The sequence below is a fragment of the Plecotus auritus genome (genome assembly GCF_963455305.1).
Source record: "Plecotus auritus genome assembly, chromosome: 8".
Taxonomy (NCBI): Eukaryota; Metazoa; Chordata; class Mammalia; order Chiroptera; family Vespertilionidae; genus Plecotus; species Plecotus auritus.
In genome coordinates, this window is record NC_137782.1 from 94,684,521 (window position 1) to 94,711,872 (window position 27,352).

Sequence of the window (27,352 nt, forward strand, 5' to 3'; positions counted from 1 at the left end):
AACTGGAAAATGACATTTGTCTGGAAATGGCTTCTGGGTCTGGAAATGGCGTTTTATGTCCTTTTCAAGGGGGTAGGGAGGTGGATTGCGCTTTAAGGAGACTTTTTTTTTCCAGGTGGAGGAGATGAAAAGATGTTAATTAGTTGTTTGTCAAGTGACATTTGGTTGTTTGGTTCTGGGTTTTCTCTCTTGATTGCGGTTTTTACTTTGGCCAAAAAGGAGGGTGTAATTTGAGATGACCTTTCCTCCTTTTTCTTAAAGGTGCTGCTCTGGGGATGGGGGAAAGAAGTTAAAATAAAACAAAAAAAGCATTTAAAAAAAGTGGTGAAATGACCAGAAGAATTACACAAGCATTAATTAGTATGGAAGTTTTCCACTTCCTCAGTAATTTGGTTATCTGAATTGGTGAATTTGGTAGGTTAAGACCTAGTTCATGATAACATTTCAACAAAACAGCTTAGTTATAAAGAATAAAGTGTAAAGGCTGCTTTTCTTTGTGGTGTTTGCTTTGCTTGTTTGGGTGGGTTATGTCTTCGTTCTCCTGAGTCCAGGTTTATATAAAGCAGAAAATTATTAAGTGTAAATAAGTGTTTTTGGTGTTTCTGCACTTGCAATTTCAGTAATTAAGTGATACATATGTTGAGGTCTTATTTAAAACTCCTAAAGGCAGAATTATACTATGTGAAGAATAATATGCATACATTTGATTTCAAAGTGTAAGCCTGGAAAAGTCTAGAACCTTTTCCTTGGATGCTATCCTTACCTGAATACTAATTTGAAACAAGTGTGATGCTAACGGTGCCTTACATTTCTAACACCTTTGGCAGTAATCACAGTCTCCACTTGCTTTGAGACTGTTACTTTTGGCCACACCTTGCATCACTGGGCTCACCTTCCCCAGATGTCCTAGTCTGTGTGGCTACATTTTATCCCAGTTGATTGATAGCCGCTGGCACAGGTGTCTGCAGCCCTAGCCAGTGCAAGACATTTTGCATTTTTAAGGAGATTTCTCACCAAATAACCTCCCCCCACCCCAAAGAGGAAACAGTGATGTCCCAAGTCCTCTCTTTAATCCATCTTAATTTAATAGTGAATTACAGGACCACAAAAAAACTTTTCCAGCCCAGTTCTCTTACTTCATATATGTGGAAACTGAGGCACAGATCTGTTTTGTGCCTATAAAAGCAGTATTACGCATCCTAACACCTCTGAAATAAGAATATTGGAGATTAATTTTATGTTTTTTTCTTCATGGAATCTCCTAATAATGCCTTTAATATTTTAATGTATGAGAGTGAGACTCATTAAGATAGAGTGTTTGCTTTGGAATCAATGTTTCTTTAGAAACATTTTAACTTTCCCAGGTATTGATTACAGCCTTTTGAAAAGGCAAGAGGAGGAGGAATGCTTTATTTTTCTGGGAAGTAAAACAAAACAATTAAGAAAAGTAATGGGGGGGGGGGTAAAGAAAAAAAAACCCCAAACAGTTTGTGTGAGAGAAAGATAAAAAAAAAAATGGTTCACACAAGAATTATTTGTGGAACAGTGTGTATTTACAAAAAATAAAAAAATAAAAAAACATAGCAATCCTCCTTCTAGCTTGGAAATGTGGTTTTTCACTATTCGTATAAAGGTAAGGTCATTTTAAATGGAGATATGTCACCCTTTTAGTTGGGAAGGGCTTGACATCTTTGAAAATGCAGTGGTTTCTAGGTATATTTTTCCTTATGATTAAAGTTTTTAACTCTTATTAGAGTTGCTGCATGTTAATGTCGTTCTCAAACACTATATTTGATATTAAAATGTGTTTTTCCAGAAGATAAAATTGGTGGTCTTCTACTACTCCCCCCTCCCGTATAACATGGTTGCTGAATCCAGAGAGAATGGGGGAGCGGGGGTTGGGTAAAATGCCACCCTGCGTTTTGAGGGACTGAATTTTCAGTAGCCTGGGGCGGGGTGGGGGGGGGGGCAGCCTGCCCAGAGAGCATCTGCTTTGGGACAGTGCTTGGGAGGCAAGTGCTGCGTCAGACTGCAGTATCTGGGCACTGGTGGTGGGTCCTGGGTATTTTACCATGAAACATTTGACAAACAATGAATTATGTGGCTTTACACATTCACGTGTGCAATTTACCTGAATTCTCTGTTTCAAGGATTCAGTTTCACAGTTTGAACTTCAATTTTCTCGCACCCCCTCCCCAAAATGACAAAATTGCATCACTTCCCCCTCCCCCTTTGCTCCCCTATCCCACAAATTTTTAAAACAGCCCATACCCACAAAACCTTTAATTCTTGTTTGTTATTCTAATGGTGAAATACTGCAGGGACACAAAGTTGGACATTTATTATATTTTTGATGTGTCGAAATGTCAATGAAAATTGCACGTCTTTATTTTGTTTGTTTGTTTCTCTTTGTGTTGCTTCTATGGGAAAACAGCAGTCCTCTCACTGCCCAGAGTGTGTAAAATGCTCCTTCATAACCTGAGACTTACTTTCATTTTCTAGGTGCGGGAGAGTCTGGTAAAAGCACCATTGTCAAGCAAATGAGGATTCTGCATGTTAATGGGTTTAATGGAGAGTAAGTGTCTAAGCCGCACCAGGGACAGGAACACACTGGATACTGACCTTTAGGAAGTTTAGGTAGCTTGGGAGACCGGGCAGCCAATTTTCACTTAATTTTTTCAGCCTGCATATTAGAAAATCCTGAGGAGAGCTCTTCAGGGATTTCCCCCCTCCCTCCTTTTAATATTTGGTGCAGCAACAAATGATAATAATAGCAGTAAAGCACCAGTGTCATGTGAAGAAAACACCTCCCCTTCCCCAGGAAAAGATCGCCTGGTTGGCCCGGGACAGGTCTGCCGCGGGCTGTGGCCACCCCTTAGTCAGGTGACACCCCCACTGCAGAGCACACACCACCCCCCCACCCCCAGCAGATTTCACCGCAATGCACCAAGGCAGGATGTTTTAACTATTAAGGAAACATTGTTTCAATAATATTCTCTCACAAAACAAAGTTAGAAGAGGCAACCCTTGTTAATCATTACTCATCCCCCTACCCTTGGAATTAATGTTATGTGCAAATCATTGTTTCCCTTTTTAAAAATGAATAGTTGTGTCTGAAGGGACATAGAGGGGATATTTAAGTGATGGAAAGGCTAGGAGTTAGGTACTTCTAGCTGGATCAAGGGGCACTTTAGCCTTTGAAACGTCCTTTTAGGCATCTTGGTCTAAGGCAATATGACGAAACCGCAGTGCGAATAAAGATGAAAACGCATGTGCTAGGGATAGAAAAAAATATGGGGTCATTCTTGCCAGGCAGGGTGCAGACGGAGGGGAGCGAGCCTCCGTCTAGTCAGGGAGTTGCTCCCCTCAGACCCCAGCTAAGTTGACCAGCCTGATTTCCTGGTATAAGGGCATTGGTTCACCATTACTAGCTGGTTAGCAGTTCCAGCCCCTCTTAACCCTGGTGAAAGTTGACCCCTTCGTTGCATTCCCTTTAGTTTCCGAAGGGGGATCACCGAGTCACGGTGGCATAGTTTAATTCAGTAATACACACGCAAAAGCAAGCAAACCCCATAAACATCCAGTAAAAGCCCTACTGCCCCCCCCCTGCCCCCCAGTACTAGGGAAACAATGAATTTTATCACCTTTCAGAGGTTAAACTGCACTGAAGGCAGCTCTTTATGGAAAATTCTAGAATTTCTTAGATCAAACAATTGGGGGGGTAAGAAAAGGATGACATCATACAAATGGCTATTTTAGTTGAGGTGCTTTTTAGGCTTCCCCCTTGAATTCAGAGGGGTGGGCTGACTACCAGTGACTCGGCAGTGCGCCCATGCATGCTGTTCTTTACACTGGTCGCCTTCTCACAGAAGCCAGTTGTGAAATTCTTAATTCCTTACACACCCTTCAGTGAAACCCTGCCCCCAGAGATGGCCACCGGTCAATAAACAAACTGGAGGCAGACTTCCAGTTATATGAATTTGTCATTTAAAGAAAAACCTTGCATAATACCCCCCACCACCACCCCGCAACTAACGGGGAGTGTTTCAGGAGGCTAGTTAACCGAAATGAACCCGCCTGCGGACCCTCGATAAATATTTTGTTTGAAATGACATGGCTAGCATTTTTAAAGAGATGCAGCAGCCACGTTTACCTTCGTTCTGTCTGATGGAAGATAGGACATTCTGAAAATTAAAGTTTTATAACTCTACTAATTGCCCTATTTATTTATTATTTTTAGAGAAAGGATTTTCCTCTCAGTGAGCCAGTCTATAATGCAGTCCAGGCATTTAAACCAAAACTTCTCTTTTCTATTTTCTTTTTTTAAAAAGAGGAAGCGAGTTCCCATTTTGCCTGCTTCGTAGTAGAAGCCATAGGTAATCTTCAAGGATGTTAAATTTAGCCTGCGAAAGTGACATACAGGGAATTCTTAGTGTGAGTCTAGAAACCTTATTTTTATCTTGTCCAAGGAGCCTCTTTTTTTCTTTTTCCTTGATGTATTGCAACAAATGGTTTCCTTCTTAGCCAGGGATTCCCTAGGACAGTGTTCGGCAAACTCATTAGTCAACACAGCCAAATATCAACAGTACAATGATTGAAATTTCTTTTGAGAGCCAAATTTTTTAAACTTCTAACGCCACTTCTTCAAAATAGACTCGCCTAGGCCGTGGTATTTTGTGGAAGAGCCACACTCAAGGGGCCAAAGAGCCGCATGAGGCTCGCGAGCCTCAGTTTGCCGACCACGGCCCTAGGAAATGGGGATGTCGGGTGCGGGGGTCTTTTCCCTCCCGTAAGTAAATGTGCTTCATTAGTGCTGGGCTGAGCTATTCAACTTGCCTTAACTATTGCAGGCTGCGTGCTGGTTACCTGTGTAGAGTAACTTGGCAATTCTAATCTGACTTTCAGAAATAGAGGTCAAAGTCAGATTTCCCTAACGCACAGCTAACTCTTCTTACACTGAGTGCCAGAAAAAAAACAGCACCATTAATGCCAGCTGAGCTAATCAGCTAATCGATGACAAAACCACAGACGATTAGCCCGGATGCCCCTCAGACCTTCAGGGTGGGGTGCCCACCAGTCAGGAAGACTAGGTTTTGAAAGGTGTTCTTGGTTTGGTTTGGTTTTCAAAGTCCAGATATGGTTTTAAGTGATGACAATTTATGGGGAACAGTTATTCATAAATAACATCATATAGGTAGTTTCTGGGCTGCAGGAAGGGAGGTCTTACTGTTGCAGCAGATGTCACAGGCAGAAGTCACCCGTGTGCTGCCTCTGCTCAGGTACAACACTGAGGACGGAGGTCTGGGAGCACGAGGACCTTGCAGGTACTGCTGTGTTCTCCAGAGGATGGAGAAATAACCGCCTGGCTCCCTGGTGCATGCACAATTAGTGAAAGCACAAGAAAATAATTAGCAGTCCCTTCTGTCCCCAACCAGAGTCTCCAGAGGGCTCTGCTAATACTGCAGCCAAGGTGTGGAATTCTCCCTCCACGGCCCGCAGCCCCAGGAGACCTTCCAAGGTAGCCAAGAAGGCGACCTAAGCATTAAGGGGATGGCGGCCCTTTGCTGAGGATGGAGAGAGGCTGGGTGGGGATTTTGTGAAATTGCAGTGCCTTGCAGATTAGGTGAGCTTTCAATCTCTCTTTAAAAGGGGCGGCGAAGAGGACCCGCAGGCTGCCAGGAGCAACAGCGAAGGGTAGGCACATTCAAAAACAGAAAAACTTTTAAACAAACAGACATGAAGATCATATTGGGAAACTTAAGGGCAGAGCCCCGGGAAGAACGCAAAAATCATTCAAGGGCCATCATCCATCTTGATATACGTTTGCAAACAACACATAAACAACCTCATCTCATGGCACGTGAAATGCAAAACAGTTCTGTTGTGGGTTTTCTTTTGGCCATCCTTAAAGTATGATTAGATCCAGCTGGGGGAAAGCTATAGCTTCCAGCCTTAGACCATCAGTTTAAGATTTTGAGAATTGCTGTTTTTCCTTATGGTTCCTATCCAGTCCAGTCCCCCGCTCCTACCTGCCCCCCCCCAGCTCTTCATTTGAATCTTCTACTTCTTAAAAAACTACTAAATAGTTCCATCACCCAGTGGGTCTGATTTTAAAATTTCAGATCTCTCTGAGAAAAATTTCCTCTAAAATACGAGGTGCCACACCCTCAATTTGGGAAAAAGAAGTACTTGGCATGTGGGGTGAGTTGATCTCGAAAAGCCTCTGGCCAAAAAGTTACCAATTTAATCCGAGGCCTGTATGTCAGCTAGTGGGCAGGACAGAAAATGAGTGATGGCATCCATCTTTTCCCCCATTCATTATCGAATTATTTTTTTCTTCACTCCTGCATCACCACCACCATCACATGCCAGCACACACATGCATGCATGACAGGTAACCTGCTCCAGCTGTGCCTGCACGTTCAGCATGCTGTCATCGGCAGCTTTCTCATGAGACCATGCAGGGCCATGGACTGAGTTAGGGCACCTCAAAGAAGTGGCTGGGAGGGGCGGGGCAAAGGAGATGGGGGTCAGGACAAAGTGACTGACACATGTTTGTTCATCTGTTTCTTTTAGAATATTTTACCCCTAGATGATGGCTACGGTTTCTCTTCTTCCCCTTCCCCTGTTTCTCTTCTTCCCCTTGCCCGGTTTCTCTTCTTCCCCTTCCCCGACTGTCCTATCACCCTTGCATGCTGGGATTACCCGTTTTAGGAACTTCGAATAAGAATACTATTCTGTTGCGGGGGGTGAGGGTGGGGGGAGAGGGGAGGGGGGACTACACCTAACATCTAAAGATAACTGGGGGGGAGAAAAATAAAAAACACAAAAAAATTGAAAAATACAAAAAAGAATCACAAAAACAAAAATGAAATGAAATGAAATTCTTAATTGTTCAAAATGTAATGTGACATCCAAAGTAGACATTTACTACTTAATTGTTCAAAACGTAGTGTGACATCAAAATAGACGTTTACTCCTTAATTGTTCAAAATGTAGTGTGACATCAAACTAGACACTCCTTAATTGTTCAAAATGTAGTGTGACATCAAAATAGGCATCTATGTAACAAGTGACTGTCAGTTTACTGTACCAAAAGTTGGCATTTGAGAAGTAGTGACAAGTCCTTACTGAACAACTCCTGTGTGCTAGATGCTGGCCTAACCCTGCCCTGCTAATCCTTGCCTTCTCTTCTCTCTGACTGTTCTGCAGTAAATACAATATTAACATACGTGATAAATAAAACTTCTCTGCATGTCTCAGCAGTCCCTGTCTGTCTTCTGTCTCTCTTTTGTCTGTCTTTCTCCATAAATGCACAAAGATAAAGAACCCCCACCACTGAGGCCGGGGGGTTGGGGGGGCCCTTAGGATTTGAACCAAGCCCTCTGCTTCCTACACGGGGGAGGAGCTACAGTGGCCCACAGTGCTCCCAGCCCCAAGGCTGTAGCCTGTCACAGTTTGATACGGAGACGCCTGAGGAGCTTTTCTCAGAGTCTTGCCATGAGAGTTCAGTTCATTAAGCAACAGTAAGGGTGACGACTCAGCCTGCCAAGCCCCCAGTGTAATAGCTCCATCTACATAGTAATTGCTGGATGGCAGCGCTTTTATGTTGGAGTATTACACACCCGAGTTAGGTTTCGGGTTCCTATTTTAGCGGTCTTATACTTGATATACTCCCACATCCACTCACATACGCAGAATACTGAGCACGTTCTCAAAATATCCGTATTTTAAGGCGGGAACTTTCCCAATTACCATACCACTACTCAAACCGAAAATCGAGCTGAGTGAGCGAGCCTGGCTCTGGAGACGGTGTTCTCGAGCTCTGTGGGCATCCGGGTACTGTGTCCCCCAACACAGCTCATTTTAATTCCTGTGCGGGCCTTAAAACCCATGGAAGTGGGGCCTGTTTTTAATGAACAGAAGTGAATTTGTCCTGTGGGGTCTTAGGTGAGCCTGAATCCCTAAATAAAGCGGGGGGGGGGGGGGGGGGGCGGGGGCGGGGAAGGGGCCAAACACACATCCTGTAAAATGCTGACGTCTGCATACCGTAGTCCCGGGTCTGGATATCCTGGTTGCAGGAAGGAGCTTCAAGTTGCACAAACAACACACAGAGGGCTCAGTACTCCCAATCTACCGTGCAGGATGGGGCCAGCGGCCCAGGCCCTCCCCTCCCCGCGTCACAGCTCCTAGAGTCCCCCAGAGTGCAGCTCTGGCTCAAATAGCCCTGCCCCACTCCCAAGTCACCCCTCCCCCCCCAACGCCGCTGCAGCGCAGCCCCTCTTGTGAAGGAGCAGGGTCTCCAAGGCTAGCTGAACAGGAGGGGGCTGATTCTGGAAAGGGGACAACATGAGCTCATTCGGAAGATGAGGGTCCACCCCTCATATCCAAATGATTGGGGAATATTAAAAGACAGAAAAGACCAGGTTCTTGGGGGCAGGCTGTTGGCTGGTGAGCACATGGCCCCCTCAGCTCCCTGCTCCGAGGCCCCTCCATCCCCCACTAACTCAGGCGGATTGGCTGCTATTAACCCCTTTGTGTTTCCCCTATTTAAGTTCTGTCCTCGTGAGGGGTCACCACCTCCGTCCCCTGACTCTGGGCTAAGCAACCAGGTGAAGGCTTCATAGACAGAAAATTTCAAGAGATTCTTTTAAAAGTTACAGCAGGAGAAATAAGCTCTGTCCCTTCTGCGGGACTCAGACTTTCCCTCTCTGCCTCAGTTTCCTCCTCAGTCATGTCCCTGGGTCTAATACACAGCAGGTGTGTTTTGATTCCAAACCTGCCCCCGCCCAAGCCCAGAGGCAGGGTTGGGGCAATGGGCCTGGCATGATTTATGCCCCAAGCTAGGGGCCCTTTCCCCTAAAAAACAGCTGGCCCAGCCTCTAGTGAAGGGCAGTTTTGGAAAGATAGCATTTTAATTCACCTAATGGGGTGCAGGCTATGCAGGGGAGTTGGGAGAGGGTACCCAGAAGCCCAGGGGTGTGGCCTTTACCAGTGACGGAGGATGGGATCATTCCACACTTTGTTTTCCCTCCCATAAGCTTTGCCCAGCCCTGCAGTGCTTCACCCCTCCCCCTGGGGTGCACAGAGCTCCAGGTGACACAGGCTCACCTGTGGCAGAGCCACACCTGTGTCCTGCCGAACACATCTCAGTGATTCTTAGGAAAGAGTTAATTACATAAGGCCATTATGTAGGTCCAAATTAAAATCAAGAGTTTAAAGCAACAAGGCTCCTAACCTCTGTTCCCCCTTCCAATGCAAAAGTCCCAGGTCATAAAAGACTTCTGGCGCAGAGTCTCAATCCTATCCACATCAAAGGCTAGCACTAGCAACCAATCATTGCTGCTGGCTACAGTGACAGACACAATGACTATTTAAATAAGTAAACTATCAATGAAGTCAATGACCAGGGCTGCAAAAGCCCTGAGGTGGAATTTATGAGCCACCTCATTCAGCCACTGATCCAGTGGGGAGGAAGCCCCAAGTGGAACCATGAAACTTTCTCCCTGGCCACACAATGACCCCCGCCCCAAGCAGAGATGCTAACACTGAGGACGTGGTAGTGTGTGGTGGGGGCTTTGAGCAAACAGGTCCACATGTGAGGGGAGTAATGGACAGGGTACAACCTCTGGTACAGTAGGCCTTGGTCACTACCTAGATGCCAATTTGCTGATGGAGCCTAATCAGGCATGGCCTCCAGACAGAGCTGGGAGGTGGTGATTTGAGACCACCTTTACTCGGGACCCTTCACCCACTCCTTCAAGAACAGAATACTATCCTTAGTGGAATGTGTTGACTAAAATGGCCCTGTTAGGCAACATGATGCCATATGATTTTCTTTTTCCTTTTCAATCCCACTGTAGTGAGAAGGCCACCAAAGTGCAGGACATCAAAAACAACCTGAAGGAGGCCATTGAAGTATGTGCTCAGTTCTTTCTCATTCTGTTAGCCCCCTATCAGACAGTACTGCCCCTGACCGCCTGCTAAATCCCTTTCAGACCATTGTGGCCGCCATGAGCAACCTGGTGCCGCCCGTGGAGCTGGCCAACCCCGAGAACCAGTTCCGCGTGGACTACATTCTGAGTGTGATGAACGTGCCAGACTTTGATTTCCCTCCCGTAAGCTTCGCCCCACCCTGCAGTGCTTCGCCCCTCCCCTCGGGGTGCACAGAGCTCCAGGTGACACAGGCTCACCTGTGGCAGAGCCACACCTGTGACTTGCCGAACACATCTCAGTGATTCTTAGAAAAGAGTTAATTACATAAGGATCCTTAATATTTAAAAACAAAAAACAATTGCCCTCGCCAGTTTGGCTCAGTGAGTAGAGTGTTGGCCTGCAGACTGAAAGGTCCGGGTTCATTCCAGCCGAGGGCACATGCCCGGGTTGCGGGCTTGATTCCCTTAAGGGGGTGTGCAGGAGGCAGCTGATCAATGATTTTCTCTCATCATTGATGTTTCTATCTCTCTCCCTTCCTCTCTGAAATCAATAAAAATATATTTAAAAAATAAAAACAAAAACCACTAAGAATCACTAGGGCATGGCTCAAGATGAATGAGCAAAAGTCTGTCACCCCTTGCACCCCAGAGCTCTGCTGCAGCCCCGGGAGCAGGCTCCGCCTCTGACGGCCTCTCTTGTGCCCTGCAGGAATTCTACGAGCATGCCAAGGCTCTGTGGGAGGATGAGGGCGTCCGCGCCTGCTATGAGCGCTCCAACGAGTACCAGCTGATTGACTGTGCCCAGTAGTAAGTGATCTCGCCACATCAGCACCACATGGGCACACACTGAGGAAGCGGTCGCAGTCCATAACAAGTCACTTGTAAATGAGCCCTGTGGTGGTGGCCGGCCAGCTGTCCCCCCTGCACCCAGAGTGCTGCTCATTCACTTGCTTTTCAAAGCCCTTAATTGCACTTTTTAGTGCAGTGACATTATTTTATATAAATAATTAATGTCTGTTAGCCAAAATGATCATTATTAGCAATAAGGTGACATTTATAATTAATTAGCTTAAAGTAATTAATTGGCTTGATCTCCAGATATTAAGTAGACAGGACAGCTCTCGTATTTTGGATAATGTAAAAATATTTTATTTTATTGCTGTAATTTAAAAACATGACAAAAAGATGCCGCCACCCCCCTTCCGCCCCCTCCCCCACTCCCCCTCCTTGGTAGCTGATAATTGCTTTGCAAAGGGTTTAATAGACAAGCAAGTTTGTATATTTTCACAACAGACAGAAAAACAGTCCCATCTTGGCCAGTTCTTGCGACCCCCACCCCTTCTTCAACAAAGCCCCTGATTTTCTAAAAAGTTTGAACTAAAAGCTGGAAGTGCTAATTATAGTAACGAAAAACAAATGGAAATCCTGGAATTGTTTCTGCTTGTGCCCTGGATCCAAGTCAGAGGACAGGTACAGGCCCAGAGTGGGCCCGGGAGGCGGGGCAGCCTCATTAATAGCAGTTTAGGCTGCTTTGTTGTTGTTTTTTAGTTTTTCCACCATCTTAATGTTTTTCTTTTTTTTTCTTAATTCTTTATTGTTGAAAGTCTTACATATGTCTCCTTTTTCCCCCATTGACCTCTCCCCGCCCACTCAAAGATTTTCTTTTTTAATGCAACATTAAATGACTCCTGCAACTTCAGATGAAAGTGACAACATAACATCCCCCGTTTATGGAAAGTTTTAAGAAACTTGGAAAAAAGAGGACGTAGCTTATAAAATGTCTTCCCTGGAGGAGGACCCTGAGGCCCTGGCTAGCACTGACCAGTCAGCTTCTGCTCCACTGCCTTTGTGTTCATTTAAAGTGGAGGTAGTGGGGCCTTGCCCATGTCTTAAGCTGCCTATTTTTATTTGTTGAGCTGGGGTTTGGGCTGGCCCTGCTCCAGCTGTCTCTCTCGCAAGATTTGGTGCTGTTGAGCTATTTATAGAACTGTGGTTCTGTTGCCATGGCAACACGCTGGAGGCCAGGGCGGCTGGGGAGCTATTTCTGGACTGGTGCTGTAATGTAAGACTGATTGGGCAAGTTAGTGTATCCTTCGAGCCAGACTAACTCTAACCTGGTAAAAAGGAAGGGGGAAAACTTACAGAACTTCTTTAAATAGAAATTTCCCCCTTTGGACTTTGTTTTCTGATCAGCCACTTATAGCAATTCCAACCATCCCCCACCCGACTCCCCGCCAAAAAACACAAAACACTGGATTTAACTAAACATTAATTAAATTAATCCAGTCTTTCAAAAGTTATTTTTCCTAATGGTGTTTCCAGTCGAGCAACACAAAAGCACCAAGTTCAGCTGGGGGGAGAGGAGGTGCTCACTAATGGGAATCCCTGAGACCCCCGCCCCCGTGCCTGCTCCGGGCCTTGTCAGGACCTGGGTGGCCCTGAGGTTTTTAAAAAACTACAAATTTCATCTCTGGGCTGTTCTATTTCATGGACCAAACAGACGGAAGGAAACACTGTGTGAGTTTCCTGGTCAGTGTGGTCAGGGCAAAAAGGGCCCCTGAGTGTCAACCTCTTTTGTTCTTTCATTATCAAGGTTCTTAAAAGGCAGAAGGAAGGGGGATACCCCTTCTGAGTAACTCAAACATCTCACTTTCATTAGCTTGTGGAGGAAATCCAAAATGAGAGATGTGAAAATATACAGTTTTCAAGTTAACCGCTAATTTAGTCAAAGCCAAACAATTTTACATTTAAAATGTTTTTACTTAGATATTATCAAAGGCACACAATCTGATAGGCCTGACTTCAGACTGCAGCTGTAGGTCAGGGGTCCTGGGAGCCCAGGCCTGGTTCCCAGATCTACTGGTCAGCCAAATACATTTATCTTAAATTGCGTTTGCTCTAACCGCTCTAAGGTATAAGCTTCAAGTCATCAATGTAACCAACACAAGCAGAATGCCCATTGATTTAACTGTGGGGTGATCATTTCCATTAGCTTGACTTGGTATAGAGGCGGGAATATTGGGCAAATTGACATGACGCTCAACTCTCCCCTGTGTCTTCCTTTCCCTCCCAGCTTCCTGGACAAGATTGATGTCATCAAGCAGGACGACTATGTCCCCAGCGATCAGGTACACAAGTTCTGAAGCTTTCAAGAGTTTTGCTCTAGATAGGCGATTTTTAACATTTTGGTTGGCTTTGGTGAGACCCATTGACCTTGGTTATGTTTTAGGACCTGCTTCGCTGCCGTGTCCTGACTTCTGGAATCTTTGAGACCAAGTTCCAGGTGGACAAAGTCAACTTCCAGTAAGTGAATGGATTCCCTTTTTAAGAAACAGAGATAATGGTGTCTAGATGTTCCCACTGGCAGTCAGAGTGGTAGGCCCTTGGTAGCCCTTTAGAGTAACCAGGTGTCCTTTCTCTTACAGCATGTTTGATGTGGGCGGCCAGCGTGACGAACGCCGCAAATGGATCCAATGCTTCAATGGTAGGGAAGCTTCTCTCCTGTCTAAGGACTTTCTGCTTTTGTAATTGTGAAGGATCCTTTTGCTTCTAACACATATTGCCTTGCTTTCTTGTGCTGAAGATGTGACTGCCATCATCTTCGTGGTAGCCAGCAGCAGCTACAACATGGTCATTCGGGAGGACAACCAGACCAACCGCCTGCAGGAGGCTCTGAACCTCTTCAAGAGCATCTGGAACAACAGGTTGGTGGAGCAACCCTCAGGTTCCCTCCTGGCCACTTGCCCAGGAGGCCTAGGACTGATGTCCAGCCCCTGTATTTTCCCAGTGTTAGAGTGGAATCTTGTCCAAGTTCTTGTGAAAGCATCTCAAGCCCCTGGAGGAGAAATCTCTTCTGCTGGGCTTTAACCCTGCTTCCCTCTTTGTTAGATGGCTGCGCACCATCTCTGTGATTCTGTTCCTCAACAAGCAAGACCTGCTCGCTGAGAAAGTCCTCGCTGGAAAATCGAAAATTGAGGACTACTTTCCAGAATTTGCTCGCTACACTACTCCTGAGGATGGTGTGTATGACCTTCTACAGTTAATTGGCATGTTAGTTTCTATATACAATCATGTGTATATTAACAAAATATTTATATTCTTCCTAGCGACTCCTGAGCCTGGAGAGGACCCACGTGTGACCCGGGCCAAGTACTTCATCCGCGATGAGTTTCTGGTGAGTAGACTGTCTTTACTTCTCTCAAGGATGGAAAGTAACTTAATTCTACACTTGGAGATTAAACTATTCAGTACTTCCATTTCATTTCATGGGTTGCCCTGTGAATTTTAGCTTTTGTGCCCCTTGACTTGGGTTTGTTTTAATTAATGTTAGTAGCTGGTCAAGGATCCTTGATAGAGGGGAGAAGTTTGTGCAGAGGGGGTGCTAACCGAGTGTCCCTGTCTGTGCCACAGAGAATTAGCACTGCCAGTGGAGATGGGCGCCACTACTGCTACCCCCACTTCACCTGCGCTGTGGACACTGAGAACATCCGCCGTGTGTTCAACGACTGCCGTGACATCATCCAGCGCATGCACCTCCGTCAGTATGAGCTGCTCTAAGAAGGGAACCCCCAAATTTAATTAAAGCCTTAAGCACAATTAATTAAAAATGAAATGTAATTGTACACGCAGTTAATCACCCACCATAGGGCATGATTAACAAAGCAACCTTTCCTTTTCCCCTTGAGTGATTTGTGAAACCCCCTTTTCCCTTTCAGCTTGCTTAAATATTCCAAATTTAGAAAGCTTAAGGCGGCCTTCAGATAAAGAAAAAGAAAAAAAGGCCAAAATGGTTCCCTCTCTCTTTAAGTAACTAAAATTAACAGCAGCAAACAGAAATAAAAGAAATAAATGAATTAAATATTGTCTTGTGCAGCATTAAAAAATCAATAAAAATTTAAAAATAGCAGTTTGGGACTCCTTTGACTTATTTGCGGTTTCGAGCAAATGCCGTTGTTCATAGTGTTGGTGGTGATGAAAAGTTGGGAGGCCCCACATTGAGGTGACAAAGCCCCAAGGTTATAAGTGGGTATAAAATTTTGCCACTTTCTTAATCTTTGGGTTTCTGAAGACAGTTTGCAGGAAATACAAAACATCTACCCCATCCTTCCCAAACCCATGCCCCATAAAAACCATTAGGTCCATCAATAATTCTACACTTTGATCTTTGCTGCCCTATCCAAAGGTTCTACTAACTTACACTCTAGTGTGTCTGTTGACCCAGAATCTCCCCAAAGAGCTATCACATAGATTTGGTATTAAATCAACTAGCTAGCCATTGGGGAAAATTTTAAGCTGGATCCCTACCTCATTCCATATACAAATGAATCAGTTACATGTTTAAATATAAAAAGATACTTTAAAATGGCTATTTTTACAATTAAAATCTTGGTTTCTAGATTATAACTCTAAACATGACCTAAGATCCAAAAGCTCTAAGTGGGGAAGGGAGAAGGGGAAGGAAGGAGCCTACAAAAATTAAAATCACATATAATAAAATATGAATGGGGGTGGGGACTACATAAAAATCTGTAACAAAGGGTTAATTTCCCTAATAAGCAAAAAGCTCTTAAGAATTAATAAGCAAACCCATCACAAAAATGAGCAAAGTACATGAACAAGCAATTTACTTAAAAAATACAAATAACATTGGGGTAAACACGGAACCTCAGTCATAAATGAAATGCAAATAAAACTTGCACCTTCGTTGGCAGGGGGTGGTTGTCCATACTCACGGGCCCCATGAAGCCATGGTGGGTTGGTGCTTGGACCTAAGGTCCACTTGGGTTCCCTAGTACTTCATCCCCAGGATCATCCCTTAAGCATGTGGTCACCCATTGCGTGATTTCCCAGGTGGGTGGGAGCCACAGCATCAAGCATTGCACCTGAGACTGCCCCCAGGGTCAGCCATCAACTGTTGCACATTTCTGAAACTGGCCTAATGGAACATTAACCAAGTCGATTCTGCAATTCAGGCCAAAAATCCATTTCCTGTTTTCCCAAATCAAATTAATACCAACCAAATCAAGCATTAAATATCAAGCAAAATGAACCCCTAGAAGGGCGCAAAAAGTACCAAACATACCATTTCCATAAACCTTCTCAAAGCTTCCTATGAAATACTCAGTCCACATAAAAATTGTGTGCTTGCCCAACTGCCCTCCCCTGCTGGTCTGATCTCGCCCCCAACTGCCCTCCCCTGCTGGCCTGGTGGCACCCCCAATGGCCCTCCCCTGCCGGCCTGGTTGCCCCCAACGGCCTTCCCCTGCCGGCCTGGTTGCCCCCAACAGCCCTGCTTTGCAGGCCTGGTCACCCCCAACTGCCCTCCCCTGCAGGCCTGGTCGCCCCCAACGGCCCTCCCCTGCCGGCCTGGTCACCCCCAACGGCCCTCCCCTGCCGGCCTGCTTGCCCCCAACGGCCTGCCCCTGCCGGCCTGGTTGCCCCCAACAGCCCTCCCCTGCTGGTCTGATCTCGCCCCCAACTGCCCTCCCCTGCTGGCCTGGTGGCACCCCCAACGGCCCTCCCCTGCCAGCCTGGTTGCCCCCAACGGCCCTCCCCTGCCGGCCTGGTTGCCCCCAACAGCCCTGCTTTGCAGGCCTGGTCACCCCCAACTGCCCTCCCCTGCAGGCCTGGTCGCCCCCAACGGCCCTCCCCTGCCGGCCTGGTCACCCCCAACTGCCCTCCCCTGCAGGCCTGCTTGCCCCCAACGGCCTGCCCCTGCCGGCCTGGTTGCCCCCAACGGCCCTCCCCTGCCGGCCTGGTTGCCCCCAACGACCCTCCCCTGCTGGCCTGGTTGTGCACCCAACTGCCCTCCCCTGTGGGCCTGATCGCCCCCAATGGCCCTCCCCTGCTGGCCTACTTGCCCCCAACGGCCCTTCCCTGCTGGCCTGGTTGCCCCCAACGGCCCTCCCCTGCCGGCCTGGTTGCCCCCAACAGCCCTCCCCTGCTAGTCTGATCTCGCCCCCAACTGCCCTCCCCTGCTGGCCTGGTGGCACCCCCAACAGCCCTCCCCTGCCAGCCTGGTTGCCCCCAACGGCCCTCCCCTGCCGGCCTGGTTGCCCCCAACAGCCCTGCTTTGCAGGCCTGGTCACCCCCAACTGCCCTCCCCTGCAGGCCTGGTCGCCCCCAACGGCCCTCCCCTGCTGGCCTGGTCACCCCCAACTGCCCTCCCCTGCAGGCCTGCTTGCCCCCAACGGCCTGCCCCTGCCGGCCTGGTTGCCCCCAACGGCCCTCCCCTGCCGGCCTGGTTGCCCCCAACGACCCTCCCCTGCTGGCCTGGTTGTGCACCCAACTACCCTCCCCTGTGGGCCTGATCGCCCCCAATGGCCCTCCCCTGCTGGCCTACTTGCCCCCAACGGCCCTCCCCTGCTGGCCTGGTTGCCCCCAACGGCCCTCCCCTGCCGGCCTGGTTGCCCCAATGGTTCTCCCCTGCAGGCCAGTTCACCCCCAACTGTCTTCCCCTGCTGGTCTGATTTCGCCCCCAACTGTCGTCCCCTGCCGGCCTGGTTGTCCCCAACTGCCCTCCCCTGCTGGTCTGATCTTGCCCCCAACTGCCCTCCTCTGCTGACGTGGTCACCCCCAACAGCCCTCCCCTGCCAGCCTGGTCGCCCCCAACGGCCCTCCCCTGCCAGCGTGGTCACCCCCAACGGCCCTCCCCTGCAGGTCAGTTCATCCCCAACTGCCCTCCCCTGCCGGCCTGATCTTGCGCCCAACTGCCCTCCCCTGCCAGCCTGGTTGCCCCCAACAGCCCTGCTTTGCAGGCCTGGTCACCCCCAACTGCCCTCCCCTGCTGGCCTGGTTGTGCCCCCAACTCCCCTCCCCTGCAGGCCAGTTCACCCCCAACTGCCCTCCCCTGCTGGTCTGATCTCGCCCCCAACTGCACTCCCTTGCCGGTCTGATCGCCCCTAACCACCTGCCAGCCTGATCTCGCCCCTAATCCCCTGCCAGCCTGATCTTGCCCCTAACTGCCTCTGCCTCAGCCCCCACCACCATGGCTTTATCTGGAAGGAATTCAGACGTACAGAAGATAGCCGGTTGACCCAGTCTAATTAGCATATTACCCTTTTATTAGTATAGATGCCCTCTTCTACCTCTGCCCATCCCCCTCTACCCCTGTAATCATCACACTGTTGTACATGTCCATGAGTTCACAAAGCAACATGTTTTTATAAAAGTAACAATCTGTGCCACAATTAATTAAGGTGCAGAGGCCAATTATTATAAATAAATATTCATTGATCTTTTCTTTTTAATTATTTTTTTTACTAGAGGCCTGGTGCACGGATTCCTGCACTGGTGGGGGCATGGCCTGTGGGGATCGGCCCAGCTGTGGGAACACCGCTCATCCCAGTCAGCCAAGCGACGCTTCCACTGTGGGAGTGCACTGACCACCAGGGGGCAGCTCCTGCATTGAGCATCTGCCCTCTAGTGGTCAGTATGCATCACAGCGACTGGTCAACTGGTCATTCTGGTCATTCTGCCGTTTGGTCTCTGGGCTTTTATATATATAGACTAGAGGCCCGGTGCCAGAAATTCATGCGCAGTTAGGGTCCCTAGGCCTGGCTGGTGATCAGGGTCAATCAGAGCCTTTTGGCTGCCGGCTGGGGCCTTCCTTCATTCTGTGCCACACCCTGGTGGTCAGTGCACGTCACAGTGAGCGATTCAACTCCCAGTCTCCCAGTCGAACTCCTGAGGGGATACTTTGCATATTAGCCATATATATATGGCTATATATATAATTCTTCATTGTAGACAGTATTACATATGTCCCTTTTTTCCCCCTTTAACCCCCTCCAACCCAACCCCGCCCCCCGCTCCCCCGCCCAGGACCTCACTCCCACATTGTCTGTGTCCATGAGTCATGCATATATGCATACAAGGTCCTTGGTTGATTACCTCCCAACCACCGACGCTCCCTTGCCTTTCCTCTGAGATTCCACACCCTGTTCCATGCTTCCATGTCTCTGGATCCACACTGTTTATCAATTTATTTTGTTATTTATTTTTCACATATGAGTGTGATCATGGGATACTTGTCTTTCTCTCACTGATTTATTTCACTTAGCACGATACTCTACAGATCCCTTCATATTGTCTCAAAGGATAAGAGATTTTTCTTTTTTACTGCTACATAGTATTCCATGGTATAAATGTACCACAGCTTTTTTACCCACTCATCTACTGATGGGCACTTGGGCTTTTTCCAGATCTTAGTTGTTGTAAACTGTGCTGCTATGAACATCAGGATGCATACATCCTTTCTGATTGGTGCTTTGGATTTCTTAGGTTATTTTCCTAGAAGTGGAATCACTGGGTCAAATGGCAGTTCCATATTTCAATTTTTGAGGAAACTCCATACCATTTTCCATAATGGCTGCACCAGTCTGCATTCCCACCAGCAGTGTGCTAGGGTTCCCTTTTCTCCACATCCTCACCAGCACTTGTCATTTGTTGATTTGTTGATGGTAACCATCTGACAGGTGTGAGATGATACCTCCTTGTCATTTAATTTGCATCTTGATGATGATGATCAGGGACAGGGACATGGAGCATTTTTTCATATGTCTTTCGGCCATCTGTACTGGTATGTCCTCTTTCGAGAAGTGTCTGTTTAGGTCTTTTACCCATTTTTTAATTGGATTGTTTATTTTCCTTCTGCTAAGTTGTATAAGTTCCTTATATATTCTGGATATTAACCCTTTATCAAATGTATCATTGCCAAATATGTTGTCCCATACAGTGGGCTCCCTCTTCATTTTGTTAATGGTCTTTTGCTGTACAGAAGCTTTTTATTTTGATGTAGTCCCATCTGTTTTTATCTCCTTAATTTCCATTGTCCTAGGACAGTAGTCGGCAAACTCATTAGTCAACAGAGCCAAATATCAACAGTACAATGATTGAAATTTCTTTTGAGAGCCAAATTTTTAAAACTTAAACTTCTTATAACGCCACTTCTTCAAAATAGACTCGCCCAGGCCAAAAACCGACTTCTGCGCATGGGCCACGAAGTTTCAATCGCACTGTACGTGCGTGCCCACATGTGGTATTTTGTGGAAGAGCCACACTCAAGGGGCCAAAGAGCCGCATGTGGCTCGCGAGCCATGGTTTGCCGACCACTCTCCTAGGAGATGTATCAATAAAATATTGCTATGACATATGTCTGATATTTTGCTGCCTATGGATTCTTCTAAGATTTTTATGGTTTCCCATCTTACATTCAAGTCCTTTAGCCATTTTGAGTTTATTTTTGTGTATGGTGTAAGTTGGTGGTCTGGTATCATTTTTTTGTCCAGTTTTCCCAACACCATTTATTGAAGAGACTGTCTTGACTCCATTGTATGCTCTTGCCTCCTTTGTCAAATATTAATTGAGCATAATAGCTTGGGTCTACTTCTGTGTTCCCTGTTTGGTTCCATTGGTCTGTGTGTCTGTTCTTGTGCCAGTACCAGGCAGTTTTGAGAACAGTGGCTTTGTAATATAGCTTGATATTTGGTATTGTGATCTCTTCAACTTTGTTGTTCTTTCTCAGGATTGCTGTGAATATCCGAGGTTTTTTTTATTCCATATGAATTTTTGGAGAGTTTGTTCTAGGTCTGTGAAATATTCCATTGGTATTTTAATGAGGAGTGCATTGAATCTATAGATTGCTTTGGGTATATGGTCATTTTGATGATGTTGGTTCTACCAATCCATGAACATGGTATGTTCTTCCATCTGTTTACGTCTTCCTCTATCTCTTTTTTCAGTGTCCTGTAGTTTTCCGCGTATAGGTCTTTTACCTCTTTAGTTAAGTTTATTCCTAGGTATCTTAATTTTTTTGTTGCTATGGTAAATGGGATTGTTTTTTAGTTTCTCTTTCTGTGAGTTCATTATTGGTGTATAAAGAAGCCATAGATTTCTGGGTGTTAATTTTGTATCCTGCTACATTGCTGAATTCATTTATTAATCTAGTAGTTTCTTGATGGAGTCTTTGGGGTCTTTTATGTACAATATCATGTCATCGGCAAATAATGATGGTTTTACTTCTTCTTTTCCAATTCGATGCCTTTTATTTCTTCTTCTTGTCTGATCGCTATGGCTAGGACTTCCAGTACTATGTCCAACAGGAGTGGTGAAAGTGGACATCCCTGTCTTAGATGAAATGGTTTTAGTTTTTCCTCATTGAGTATGATGTTGGCTGTAGGTTTGTCATATATAGCCTTTATCATATTGAGACATGCTCCCTCTATTCCCACTTTTCTGAGAGGTTTTTTTTTCAGAAGTAGGTGTTGGATTTTGTCGAATGCTTTTTCTGCATCTATCAATATGAACATGTGATTTTTGTTTTTCAGTTTGTTTATGTGATGTATCACGTTTATTGATTTGTGAATATTGTACCAGCCTTGCATGTCTGGAATAAATCCCACTTGGTCATGGTGTACGATCTTTTTGATATATTATTGGATCCAATTTGCTAATATTTTGTTGAGGATTTTAGCATCTATGTTCATCAGGAATATTGGCCTGTAATTCTCTTTCTTTGTAGTGTCTTTATCTGGTTTTGGAATTGGGATAATGCTGGCCTCATAAAAAGACTGGAAATGTTCCTTCCTCTTGGATCTTTTGAAATAGTTTGAGGAGTATACTAGTAGGTGTCAGTTCTTCTTTGAACATTTGATAAAACACCCCTCTGAAACTGTCCTGACTGGACTTTTGTTTGCTGGGAGTTTTTTTTATTACTGCTTCTATTTCATCAGTTGTTATTGGCCTATTCAGGTTTTTTTATTCTTCCTGCTTCCGTTTTGGGAGATTGTATTTTTCTAGGATTTGTCTATTTCATCTACATTGTCCAGCTTGCTGGCATATAGTTGTTCATAGTATTTCCTTACAATCCTTTGTATATTTGTGGTGTCAGTGTTTACTCCTCCACTTTTGTTTCTGATTTTATTTATTTGGGTCCTTTCTGTTTCTTGAAGAGATTGGCTAATGGTTCATCAATCTTGTTTATCCCGTCAAAGGACCAACTCGTCGTTTCATTATTTCTGCTATAATTTTTATTATTTTCTTCCTTCTGCTTACTCTGGGCTTTTATTGTTGTTCTCTTTCTAGTTTTTTAAGTTGTGGGGTTAAATAGCTTATTGCTGATTTTTCTTGTTTTTAAGGTATGCCTGTAGTGCTAAGAACTTCCCTCTCAGGAATGTTTTTTATGTGTCCCAGAGATTTTGGATTGTTGTGTGTTCATTTTCATTTGTTTCCAGGAAGTTTTTGATTTGTTTCTTCATCTTGTTGGTAACCCATCCATTGTTTAATAAAATGCTATTTAGCCTCCATGCGTTTGAATATTTTTTTTTTTACTGTAGTTGATTTCTAATTTCATTCCAGTGTTATCTGAGAAGATGCTTGATATGATTTCAATCTTCTTTAATTATAGGAACTTGTTTTGTGTCCTAACATGTGGTCTATGTTTGTGAATGACCCATGTGCACTTGAGAAGAATGTATATTCTGCTTCCTTGGGGTGAAATGTTCTATAAATGTCAATTAAATCCATCTGATCCAGTGTGTCCCTTAGAGTCACTGTTTCCTTGTTAAGTTTTTGTCTAGAAGATCGAGCCAGTGAAGTCAGCAGGGTGTTAAAGCCCCATAATATGACTGTATTGTTATCTTTCTCTCCCTTAAAGTCCTCTAGAAGTTTTTTTATATATTTAGGTGGTCCTAATTTAGGTGCCTATATGTTTACTAGGGTTATATCCTCTTGTTTGATCGATCCCTTTAGTATTATGTGGTGACCTTTGTTATCTCCTATGATGGCCTTCATTTTGAATCTATTTTGTCATACATGAGTATTGCTACTCCAGCTTTTTTATTATTTTCCTTTTGCAGAGAAAAGTTTTTTTCCATCTCTTCACCCCCATCCTGTGAGTCTTTTGGTCTGAGGTGGGTCTCCTGTAGACAGCATATAGTTGGGTCATGTTTTCCTAGCCATTCAGCTGCCATTTGATTGGAGCATTTAATCCATTTATATTTAAGGTTATTATTGATAGGTACTTATTTATTGCCATTTTAATTCTGTAAGCCTAGGTTTCTCTCTTTATTTCTTCTTTTCAAACCAGCATTCCCTTTAGCATTTCTTGTAATGCTGATTTGGTGATGATATATTCCTTTAGCCTTTTCTTGTCCGGGAAGCTTTTTATTTGATAGTCTATTTTGAATGATAGCCTTGCTGGATATAGTAATATTGGTTTCAGATCCTTGCTTTCTATTACCTTGAGTACTTCATGCCTGTAGTACTTCCCTTCTGGCCTGTAGAATTTCTGATGAGAAATCAGGTGTCAGCCTTATGGGAGCTCCTTTGTAGGTAACAGTTTGTTTTTCTCTTGCTGCCTTTAAGATTCTCTCTTTGTCTCTAATTTTTGGCATTTTAATTGTTATGTGTCTGGGTGTGGGCCTGTTTGGGTTCTTCTTGCTTCGGGTTCTCTGTGCTTCCTGGACTTGTGTGACTTTTTCCTTTACCAGGTTAGGGAAGTTTGCCGTCATTATTTCTTCAAACATGTTCCCTTGCCCTTTCTCCCTTTTTGCCTCTTCTGGCACTCTTGCTATTCAAATATTGTTCTGTTTCACATTGTTCCACCGCTCTCTTAAGCTGTCCTCTTGTTTTTTAACTGTGTTTTCTTTTTGGTTCCCTGAATGAATGATATTTTCAACCCTGTCTTTTAATTCACTGATTCTTTCCTCAGCTTCCCCTAATCTGCTGTGTATTCCTTCCAATGTATTCTTTATTGTGCTATGTTATTCTTTATTTCTGTTTTTATAATTACTATATCTTTTCTCATACTGTTGAGCATCTTTACCATAATTATTCTTAACTCTGTATCAGATAAATTTCTTATGTTCATATCATTTATCTCTTCTTCTGGAGAATTCTCTTGTTCTTTCATTTGTGGGTTCTTTGCTTCCTCATTTTGGCTGCCAGGCTCTATACAGTCTTACCTTTCAGTCTTTGGTTATCAGGGTTCTCTCCAGTGAGTCTTCTGTTGATTATTCAGAAAGTTTTTCTGCATTTTAGTGTAATTCAATTTGGTCCTGGGAGCATGTTTGTGCAGCATCCACTAACTCCCCCACCATTTTTGTTTTTGTTTTTTTTTCAAATTTTTATTAAGGTATTATATGTGTACATATCTTACCATTGCCCCCCCCCCCACCCCACTCCCATACCTGCCCTCACCCCCCAATGTTTTGCATCCGTTGGTTACTCTTACATGCATGCATACAAGTCCTTCAGTTGATCTCTTATTTCCCCCACCTCTCCCTAACCTTACCGCTGTAATTAGACACTCTGTTTGATGCTTTACTGCCTCTGTAACTATCTTTTGGTTCATCAGTTTATAATGTTTTTCATTATCCCTAAATGAGTGAGATCATGTGGTATTTTTCTTTCATTGACTGGCTTATTTCACTTAGCATAATGTTCTCTAATTCCATCCAGGTGTCTACAAATGGTAGTAATTCCTTCTTTTTTATGGCAGCATAGTATTCCATTGTGGCGATGTACCATAGTTTTCTGATCCAGTCATCTGCTGATGGGCACCTAGGCTGTTTCCAAATCTTAGCTATTGTAAATTGTGCTGCTATGAACATAGGGGTGCATATATCCTTTCTGATTGGTGTTTCTGGTTTCTTAGGATATATTCCTAGGAGTGGGATTACTGGGTCAAATGGGAGTTCCATTTTCAGTTTTTTGAGGAAACTCCATACTGTTCTCCACAGTGGCTGCACCAGTCTGCATTCCCACCAGCAGTGCACGAGGGTTCCTTTTTCTCCGCATCCTCGCCAACACTTGTCGTTTGTTGATTTGTTGATGATAGCCATTCTGACAGGTGTGAGATGGTATCGCATTGTCGTTTTGATTTGCATCTCTCGGATAATAAGTGACTTTGAGCATGTTTTCATGTGTCTCTTGGCCTTCCTTCTGTCTTCTTTCGAAAAGATTCTATTTAAGTCCGTTGCCCATTTTTTTATTGGATCATTTATCTTCCTTTTATTAAGTTGTATAAGCTGCCTGTAGATGTTGGAAATTAAACCTTTGTCAGTGATACCATTTGCAAATATGGTCTCCCATACAGTGGGGTTTCTTGTTGTTTTGTTGATGGTTTCTTTTGCTGTGCAAAAGCTTTTTATTTTGATGTAGTCCCATTTGTTTATTTTCTCTTTGGCTTCCATTGCCCTAGGGGCAGTATCAGTGAAGAAGTTCTTTTGGCATATGTCTGAGATTTTGCTGCCTGTGGATTCCTCTAGTATTTTTATGGTTTCCCGTCTTATATTTAAGTCCTGTATCCATTTTGAGTTTATTTTTGTGTATGGTGTAAGTTGGTGATCTAGTTTCATTTTTTTGCATGTATCTGTCCAATTTTCCCAACACCATTTATTGAAGAGACTGTCTTGACTCCATTGTATGCTCATGCCTCCTTTGTCAAATATTAATTGCGCATATTGGTTTGGGTCGATATCTGGATTCTCTATTCTATTCCATTGATCTATATGTCTGTTCTTGTGCCAGTACCAGGCTGTTTTGAGAACAGTGGCTTTGTAATACAGCTTGAAATCTGGTATTGAGATCCCTCCTACTTTATTCTTCTTTCTCAGGATTGCTGTGGCTATTCGGGGTCTTTTTTTATTCCAGATGAATTTTTGGAGAGTTCTTTCTAGGTCTGTGAAATATGCTGTTGGTATTTTAATGGGGAGTGCATTGAATCTATAGATTGCTTTGGGTAGTATGGACATTTTGATGATGTTGATTCTACCAATCCATGAACATGGTATGTTCTTCCATCTGTTTACATCTTCCTCTATCTCTTTTTTCAGTGTCTTGTAGTTTTGCGCATATAGGTCTTTTACCTCCTTGGTTAGGTTTATTCCTAAGTATCTTAATTTTTTTGGTGCGATGGAAAATGGGATTGCTTTTTTAGTCTCTCTTTCTGTAAGTTCACTGTTGGTGTATAGAAATGCCATAGATTTCTTGGCGTTAATTTTGTATCCTGCTACCTTGCCGAATTCATTTATTAAGTCTGTTAGTTTTTTGATAGAGTCTTTCGGGTTTTTTATGTACAATATCATGTCATCTGCAAATAAGGACAGCTTTACTTCTTCTTTTCCAATTTGGATGCCTTTTATTTCTTCTTCTTGTCTAATTGCAATGGCTAATACTTCCAGTACTATGTCAAACAGGAGTGGTGAGAGTGGGTATCCTTGTCTTGTTCCTGTTCTTAGGGGAAATGGTTTTAGTTTTTGCCCATTGAGTATGATGTTAGCTGTGGGTTTATCATATATAGCTTTTATTATGTTGAGGTATGATCCTTCTATTCCCACCTTGTTGAGAGTTTTTATCAAGAAAGGGTGTTGGATTTTGTCAAATGCTTTTTCTGCATCAATTGATATGACTATGTTATTTTTATCTTTCAATTTGTTTATGTGATGTATCACATTTATTGATTTTCGGATATTGAACCATCCTTGCATTCCTGGGATAAACCCTACTTGGTCATGGTGTATGATCTTTCTGATGTACTGCTGGATCCGATTTGCTAGAATTTTGTTGAGGATTTTGGCATCTACATTCATGAGGGATATTGGCCTGTAATTCTCTTTCATTGTGTTGTCTTTATCTGGTTTTGGTATTAGGGTGATGCTGGCTTCATAGAAGGAGCTTGGAAGTGTTCCTTCCTCTTGAATTTTTTGGAATAGTCTGAGGAGGATAGGTTTTATTTCTTCCTTGAATGTTTGGTAAAACTCTCCTGTGAAGCCGTCTGGCCCCGGGCTTTTGTTTGCCGGGAGCTCTTTGATGACTGCTTCAATTTCTTCCATAGTTACTGGCATATTGAGCTGTTTAGATTCCTCCTGATTGAGTTTTGGAAGGTTATATTTTCCTAGGAATATGTCCCTTTCCTCCAGGTTGTCCAGTTTGTTGGAATAGAGTTGTTCGTAGTATTTTTTAACAATTTTTTGTATTTCGGCGGGATCTGTTGTTATTTCACCCTTTCATTTCTGATTTTGTTTGTTTGGGTCCTCTCTCTTTGCTTCTTGGTGAGCCTGGCTAGAGGTTCATCAATCTTGTTTATCCTTTCAAAGAACCAGCTCTTGGTTTTGTTGATCTTTTGTATTGTTTCTTTGGTCTCTATGTCGTTTATCTGTGCTCTGATCTTTATTATTTCCTTCCTTCTGCTTACACTGGGCTTTTCTTGTTGCTCTTTTTCTAACTCTTTGAGTTGTTGGGTTAGGTAATTTATTACCCCTGTTTCTTGTTTTTTGCAGTAGGCTTGTAGAGCTATGAACTTCCCTCTCAAGACTGCTTTCGCTGTGTCCCATAGATTTTGGATTGTAGTGTTTTCATTGTCATTTGTTGTCATGATGTTTTTTATTTCTTCTTTGATCTCTCTGGTAACCCAG

At 44.4% G+C, this 27,352-nt stretch overlaps 1 protein-coding gene across 7 annotated transcripts in view; it reads left to right on the forward strand.

The window, feature by feature from the left end:
- The window catches only part of GNAS (GNAS complex locus), a gene marked incomplete at its 5' end in the record, with an annotated part of 58,384 nt that extends 43,543 nt beyond the window's left edge, over positions 1–14,841 (forward strand). For 3 of the 7 annotated variants that reach the window (XM_080683085.1, XM_080683082.1, XM_080683083.1), the window contains 12 exons: positions 2,503–2,575; positions 5,650–5,694; positions 9,864–9,918; positions 9,999–10,118; positions 10,645–10,742; positions 13,009–13,063; positions 13,165–13,238; positions 13,361–13,419; positions 13,519–13,639; positions 13,824–13,954; positions 14,042–14,109; positions 14,346–14,841. In XM_080683085.1, coding sequence (XP_080539211.1) covers positions 2,503–2,575; positions 5,650–5,694; positions 9,864–9,918; positions 9,999–10,118; positions 10,645–10,742; positions 13,009–13,063; positions 13,165–13,238; positions 13,361–13,419; positions 13,519–13,639; positions 13,824–13,954; positions 14,042–14,109; positions 14,346–14,492 — 1,046 coding nt within the window. In that variant the 3' untranslated portion in view covers positions 14,493–14,841. Of the gene's footprint in view, positions 1–2,502; positions 2,576–5,649; positions 5,695–6,576; positions 7,258–9,863; positions 9,919–9,998; positions 10,119–10,644; positions 10,743–13,008; positions 13,064–13,164; positions 13,239–13,360; positions 13,420–13,518; positions 13,640–13,823; positions 13,955–14,041; positions 14,110–14,345 lie in introns of those variants that run through there. The other 4 variants (XM_080683086.1, XM_080683087.1, XM_080683084.1 and 1 more) reach the window with 2 other exon arrangements.
- Between the last annotated feature and the right edge of the window lie 12,511 nt (positions 14,842–27,352).